The sequence below is a fragment of the Asterias rubens genome, chromosome 17 (assembly GCF_902459465.1).
Source record: "Asterias rubens chromosome 17, eAstRub1.3, whole genome shotgun sequence".
NCBI classification, from domain to species: Eukaryota; Metazoa; Echinodermata; class Asteroidea; order Forcipulatida; family Asteriidae; genus Asterias; species Asterias rubens.
The window spans coordinates 4,385,457-4,393,514 of record NC_047078.1 but is presented as its reverse complement, the minus strand read 5'-3'; the positions used below and the strand labels follow the sequence as shown (position 1 = coordinate 4,393,514).

The window sequence follows — 8,058 nt, the reverse complement described above, 5'->3', positions numbered from 1 at the left end:
CCACAGCTACCAAAGACTAATCTGCAATGCCAAGGAGTCTATAACTGAAAAAGTTTAAGCAATCGGTTGTGAAGATCTTGATATATAGTCCCACTTCCGGTTGCCCAGAAGTAGAGGTCAACATAGGGTCACAGTTTTTCAAAGTTAATATTTATTGCCTTAGAGTCTATAACTGAAGTTTGAACATTGGCTTTGTACTTCTTGAGATATTGGCCCACTTCCGGTCGACCCGGAAGTAAAGGTCAACATGGGGTCAAATGTGTTTCAAACTAATCTTGAATGTCCAAGGAGTCTATAACTGAAAAAAGTTTGAAAATTGGTTGTATATTTCTTGAGATATGGTCCCACTTCCGGTTGACCCGGAAGTAGAGGTCAACTTGAGGTCACGGTTTGTCAAAAGTTATATTTTTATGCCTAAGGAGTTTATAACTGAAAAAAGTTTTATAATCTGTTGTATAGTTCTTGAGATATGGTCCCACTTCCGGCCGACCCGGAAGTAGGGGTCAACTTGAGGTCACGATTTTTCAAAATTAATCTCCAATCCCCAAAGAGTCTTTAGCAACAAACAGTCTTAAAATCGGCTGTATACTTCTTGAGATATGGTGCTGCAAAGATTTTCTGATTGAATATGCAAATGAGGGTCATGTGGTTAATTAGTTACTAGTTGCCATTTTTCAAAAACAAATTAAAGATGCAAACATCACGACATCGTCTTCTCAGACTCTCCCCGAGAGTCCTCAACCCATACATGTCCGCAATGTGTTGCAAGAGCTATAGAGATGTTTAAACATTGCAATGAAAGTGACTGCACCCAATTTATGAAGTACTACGTTGTACCCATGATGCCAAGATTCTAATTGATTAATTAATTAATAGACGAACATTGATTGCTTTTATGGACTGAAACAAATCTTATTAGAATCAGTGTATTTTTCTACACATAATATGATATTTAGGAAACTAACAAATAAATTATTTCGAAGTTATTGTGTTTTTGACCAGTTTAAAGTATAGATTTGAAGAGCCATTGTGTTTGTGCACAGACACAAAACGTGCATTAAATGACGTCATGGTGACGTCATCCGAAATTTTATGTCAGAAATCACCTTAACAGGACCTGACTAGTGTATAGCTGAAAAAAGTTTCAGGATCGGCGGTCTACTTTTTGAGATATGGTGTTAACTAGGTTTGCTAATTAGATATTCATAAGCTTAATTAAGGCTTATTAATTAACAATTTTAATTTTTTTTTACGATAAGAATTAAGCTTATGTTCTAAGCTTCAATTTGGTATAATAAACTCACTCTTTCGTATTATGGTTTAGGAGATTAGGCTGCCACAAAAACGTGTACAAACACTATGTGATTTAGGGAGAAACAAAGAATAATAATAAAAACAATAAAAATCTAGACGAAAACAATACCTGTTCCGACGGACGGTCGGAACAGCTAATAATAAAAATCTCGACGAAAACAATAGCTGTTCCGACTGGATCGGAACAGCTAACTAGACATTAAGTGTTTGTGAACAAACACGAAGCTGTTCCTTGTTGTTTTGCTTGGATTATGTGCTTCATTGCCCAAGGAATATATAACTTAAAAAAAGGTTTCAAAAAAGTTGTGTAGCTCTTGTTATAAGGTTTTACTTCCCGGTTGACCCGTAAGTAAAGGTCAACATGGGCCCACAGCTACCAAAGATTAATCTGCAATGCCAAGGAGTCTATAAAATCGGTTGTGTAGATCTTGATATATAGTCCCACTTCCGGTTGACCCAGAAGTAGAGGTCAACTTGGGGTCACAGTTTTCCAAAGCTAATATTTATTGCCTAAGAGTCTACAACTGAAGTTTGAACATTAGCTTTGTACTTTTTTAGATATGGGTTCACTTCCGGTTGACCCGGAAGTAAAGATCAACATGGGGTCAAAGTTGTTTCAAACTAATCTTGAATGCCCAAGGAGTCTATAACTGAACCAAAATTTATAATCTGTTGTATAGTTCTTGAGATATGGTCCCACTTCCGGTTGACCAGGAAGTAGGGGTCAACTTGAGGTCACGTTTTTTTAAAGTTAATATTTTATGCCTAAGGAGTTTATAACTGAAAATATTTTGAAAATCTGCTGTATAGTTCTTGAGATATGGTGACACTTCCGGTTGACGCGGAAGTAGAGGTCAACTTGACGTCACAGTTTTTTCAATCTAATCTCCAACCCCCAAGGAGTCTTTAAAAACAAACAGTTGAAAAGTCGGCCGTGAAGTTCTTGAGATATGATGCTGCAAAGATTTCCTAATTAATATGCATATGAGGGTCACTGGTGGTTAATTAATAAATAATTTTAATATGTTTTATGATAGGAATTAAGCTAAACATCCTAAAGCTTCCATTTGATATTATTTTACGTGTTTAAAAACACATAATTAATTTGTAGGATACTCCTTTATTTTCCTACTCCTGCCGATAGGGGGCGCTCTTATGAGACATTTCAATTGCACGATTTCTGCACCGTAATGTCTGTATCTGACTCTGTATTTGTATGTGTACGTCGCAGAGACCAAAACTGTCACAAAATGTCAAGCTATAATTTCCCCTATAGAACACGGCCCAGTTTTATGGCTCTGTCTGCTTCAACCAAACTCTGCCCATTTATTATACAACCACCATTCTCCACTTACTGTGCAGGCGCTGAAATATCTGTACAATTAGTTCAAAGCAAATATTACATATGATAAGTTTCCCCGCGCACAATCAAAAATATCCCTGCTAAGCTGTGAAATATGCTTTAAGTAAGCGATAATATCCGCGCTTCTGATGTGTCAATTCTTTGCTTACGCAGTGAAGCAGAGTCAAATTGGACCAGTTTCACAAGATTTCCCCTCATGTACTAACAATCTTTTTTGACTTTACATGTTTGAAGTGTAGGCCTTACCAAACCTACTTACAGGGCAAAGTTACATGGTTCTCATGACCACCAAAGTCTGCGCTTACGATCACCATTTTCCGCTTTACTGTGATGTGCAAGCTTGGAAAATAATGTGCGAACTTGGAAGCACACAAACAAAAGAAATCCCTGCTATAAGCAGTCTATTTCGCTTGACGTAAGCGCAGAATTCAATGCTTCTGCAGAGCACTGAATCTTTTTCATTAAGCAAGTTCCCATCATGACTCGACTAGTCGAACCTCAAACCTAACTACGACACTTGTCGAGATAAAATACAGATTCTCAAGATTTGTGCCGCTATGTGCCGCAAAGACAATATTAATTATGTTGCGAATAGTAGTAAGCAACACAACTGGTTCACCAAACAGGTAGTCGGGACAAATTTTGTAGTCGATGTGTGGACACGATTATAACGGAGTAGAGAAAAACAGTAGTCGCGACTCAAATAATAATTTGTAGTCGCGACTTTAACACTAAAGCACACTAGTCCACCCTGCCTACTTTTGTCACAAGTAAAGCACGGTTTTTCCTGCGAATGCAAATCAAATTTTTAAGTCACTGTTTTCGCAGTGAAAGTTGCGCAGGAGTTGAGCACAATTAGTCAACTGTAGCAAATTTTTTGATGCGAATTGTGACGTGAAGAACACATTCCCTGCTAAGCTGTAAAATACGCTTAGCGTAAGCACAGTTCCCTGATTACGTAAGCGCTGCGATTCTTTCCTTTAAAAGCCATTGGCCCAGGACCAAACTACATAATAGCTTTTTAAACACAAAAAGCAGCTTAACCATGCCTCATGTTCAAGTTGTGAATCCAGGTATTCTGCTCAATTTCTGCAATTTTGTAAAGCAAAATATTTTGCCTGTTTATTATAAGCAGCTCTATAAAACTGAGCCACTCAACCACCAGAGAAACGTCAGCATAATAAAATCTCTGCTTTTGTATTCCTGTCAGTTTTTGTTTGTCATGGTCTAATTTCCGAACGTAACGCGAAATACTGGAATTAGTTTAGGCAAATGGTCCCCGGCGCGAACAAGGTGACTTTACCCGTAAATAATTCCAAATCCCGGGCGGTCTATTTTCGTCGTCCACGCTCGTCGGCTGAAATGAACCCGGTCCACGACGCACCATGCTCAGGCTTGTCAAATTTTGGGAACAAGTTTAGACTTGTGCTAGTCGGTTACCGTAAGAAATCTATGTATATTGAACAAAAAAACGCAATAACACCGGTCCAAAATGGTATAAGGACTTGGTCAAGTTAACAGTTTTACAATTTTGACTATTCAAATCAAGTTTTACGCCGTACCCATGATCTTTGAAAAAACTTCCCCGGAAATACAGGTTTTTTAAAATAATTACACTGTTTCTATAAGTTCTGATGCTTTTAAAATGACCATCAATAACATATATCTTAATCTAAAGCAGTTTTGGGAAGTGTACAACATGTAATTTAATTTTAATCGAATAAATTATGTTTCCGAAAGCTGGGTTTGTTTACACTTCAAGAGCCATTGTGTTTGTGCACAGACACAAAACGTGCAATACATGACGTCATGGTGACGTCGTCCAGAATTTTATGTCGGAAATCACATTAACAGGACCTGACTAGTGTATAGCTGAAAAAAGTTTCAGGATCGGCGGTCTAATTTTTGAGATATGGTGTTAACTTGGTTTGCTAATTAAATATTCAAAAGCTTAATTAAGGCTTATTAATTAACAATTTTTACATTTTTTACGATAAGAATTAAGCTTATGTTCTAAGCTTCAATTTGGTATTATAAACTCACTCTTTCGTATTATGGTTTAGGAGATTAGGCTGCCGCAAAAACGTGTACAAACACTATGGGATTTAGGGAGAAACAAAGAATAATAATAACTAGACATTAAGTGTTTGTGAACAAACACGAAGCTGTTCCTTGTTGTTTTGCTTGGATTATGTGCTTCATTGCCCAAGGAATATATAACTGAAAAAAAAAGGTTTCAAAAAAGTTGTGTAGCTCTTGGTATTAGGTCGCACTTCCCGGTTGACCCGCAAGTAAAGGTCAAAATGGGCCCACAGCTACCAAAGACTAATCTGCAATGCCAAGGAGTCTATAACTGAAAAAGTTAAAGCAATCGGTTGTGAAGATCTTGATATATAGTCCCACTTCCGGTTGACCCAGAAGTAGAGGTCAACATAGGGTTACAGTTTTCCAAAGTTATATTTATTGCCTTAGAGTCTATAACTGAAGTTTCAACATTGGTTTTGTACTTCTTGATATATGGGCCCACTTCCGGTCGACCCGGAAGTAAAGGTCAACATGGGGTCAAATGTGTTTCAAACTAATCTTGAATGTCCAAGGAGTCTATAACTGAAAAAAGTTTGAAAATCGGTTGTATATTTCTTGAGATATGGTCCCACTTCCGGTTGACCCGGAAGTAGAGGTCAACTTGAGGTCACGGTTTGACAAAAGTTATATTTTATGCCTAGGAGTTTATAACTGAAAACAAGTTTTATAATCTGTTGTATAGTTCTTGAGTGTGTGTTGCAAGAGCCATAGAGATGTTTAAACATTGCAATGAAAGTGACTGCACCCAATTTATGAAGTACTACGTTGTACCCATGATGCCAAGATTCTAATTGATTAATTAATTAATAGACGAACATTGATTGCTTTTATGGACTGAAACAAATCTTTTTAGAATCAGTGTATTTTTCTACACATAATATGATATTTAGGAAACTAACAAATAAATTATTTCGAAGTTATTGTGTTTTTGACCAGTTTAAAGTATAGATTTGAAGAGCCATTGTGTTTGTGCACAGACACAAAACGTGCATTAAATGACGTCATGGTGACGTCGTCCGAAATTTTATGTCAGAAATCATCTTAACAGGACCTGACTAGTGTATAGCTGAAAAAAGTTTCAGGATCGGCGGTCTCCTTTTTGAGATATGGTGTTAACTAGGTTTGCTAATTAGATATTCATAAGCTTAATTAAGGCTTATTAATTAACAATATTAATTTTTTTTTACGATAAGAATTAAGCTTATCTTCTAAGCTTCAATTTGGTATAATAAACTCACTCTTTCGTATTATGGTTTAGGAGATTAGGCTGCCACAAAAACGTGTACAAACACTATGGGATTTAGGGAGAAACAAAGAATAATAATAAAAACAATAAAAATCTAGACGAAAACAATACCTGTTCCGACGGACGGTCGGAACAGCTAATAATAATAATAAAAATAATAAAAATCTCGACGAAAACAATAGCTGTTCCGACTGGATCGGAACAGCTAATAAAAATAATAAAAATCTCGACGAAAACAATAGCTGTTCCGACTGGATCGGAACAGCTAATAAAAATAATAAAAATCTCGACGAAAACAATAGCTGTTCCGACTGGATCGGAACAGCTAACAAGTTTAGGGGTCTAAATTTATCTGACTGGGTTTTAAGAGACTTTAAAATATTTTATGAGAATTGTTTTATATTTTAGCATTATAAACATTTATACATGGGAGTTTTATTTTAATGTGGAGCACCCTCATAACTTTTCAGTCACTGTACTATCTACAAAAAGTACCGCCCTCTGTCGACGACAAGGTCAATGTCCTCTATGCGGAAATAAAAAAATAGGGTTGGAAATAATTATTGCCAAACAGTCAGTGTCTGGATTGTTCATAGGCTGGGCGTAGACCAAAGTTACACATTGATTTGAAAAAAACTCCCCATTGCCTACACTGTACACATCTTCAGATTATCATAAATTGGAGTATGGTAAGTACATAAGTTAAAGTTTATCACCCCTTCTTCTTGTAAAAACTCTAGTCTTAGAAGTGGGTGCGAATATCGAGCAGGTGTTGAGATTTAAAAAAGACTCGAAAACCTTTGTCAAAGACCAGTCTTCTCACTTGGTGTATCTCAATATTAGGAGTCGCCGGCTACGAGGTGGTGCTTATGGGTTGCGGGGTATTCTGCAATTGAGCCCAATATTATCATCATATGCACAAAGTAACACACCTGTGAACATTTGAATTCAACTTTTTTGGTCATTGAATTTGCGAGATGATAATGGAAGAAAAAAACCTTGTCGCCCACCTTGTTGAGCTGTCAATGGCTCCGCTTTTAACATCGGTCTCATCACTGTCGCCATCCAGTGGTGAGACCGATGTTAAAAGCGGAGCCATTAACAGCTCAACAAGGTGGGCTTTGCTTTATGATGCTTGATTTCGAGACCTCAAATTCTAATTCTGATTTCTTGAAATCAAATTCGGGGAAAAATTACCTCTTTCTCGGAAACTACGTACGTCACTTCAGAGGGAGCCGTTTCTCACAATGTTTTTTACTACCAACCTCTACCCATTACTCGTTACCAATTAAGGTTTTATGCTAATTGTAATTATTCTGAGAGTAATTACCAATAGTAGTGTCCACAGCCTGGAGCTTTTAAATAATACGGCATGGATGTAGAAATAGTAATTGTTGTGTGCCTCATTGAATTTAGGATAACTTTCCGTATGGCGCCACCACTTTTTCACTCATTTTTACAAAAAGGGATATATCAATGTGTGATCTGCCCAACTTGGTTGAGTTGTATCTTTTCGCTAAATGGATCCCTTGGAGGTTCTGCTGCATCATGGGCCCATCACTTCAAGAAGATGAAGAGCCTTCAGAGGCTTTTCTTGAGTCTCTGCTCATTGACAGATGGAGATATGACACATATTGCTCCTGCACTGTGTGATCTGCCCAACTTGGTTCAGTTGGATCTTTGAGGAAATGTATGCCTTGATTCTTATAGATCCCTTATAGATGTTTTTAGATGAAATAGATCCCTTATTGGTTCTGCTGCATCATGGGCCCATCACTTCATGAAGATGAAGAACCTTCAGAAGTTCGACTTGAGCTTCTGCTATAATAGTAATGAAAATTTATAAAGCGCCGGTATCCGCCATGACTGACGCTCATGGCGCACTAACAAAAAGAAAAGAAAGAAAAGAAAAGAACAACAAATTAATCACAAAGACGTGAGGAAAACAGGTGGGTTTTTAAGCAGGATTTAAATACAGTCAATGAAGAACACTGACGAATTTCAAGGGGTAGATTGTTCCAGAGTTTGGGAGCAGCATGTGAAAAGGACC

At 37.2% G+C, this 8,058-nt stretch overlaps 1 protein-coding gene across 1 annotated transcript in view; it reads left to right on the top strand.

Annotated features, from left to right (window-relative positions):
- Positions 1-7,692, top strand: part of LOC117301722 (leucine-rich repeat-containing protein 31-like) — a 9,751-nt gene extending 2,059 nt beyond the window's left edge. The window contains exon 3 of the mRNA XM_033785750.1: positions 7,625-7,692. Within this exon, the coding sequence (XP_033641641.1) occupies positions 7,625-7,692 (68 nt within the window). The remainder of the gene's footprint in view (positions 1-7,624) is intronic.
- Positions 7,693-8,058: the final 366 nt, after the last annotated feature.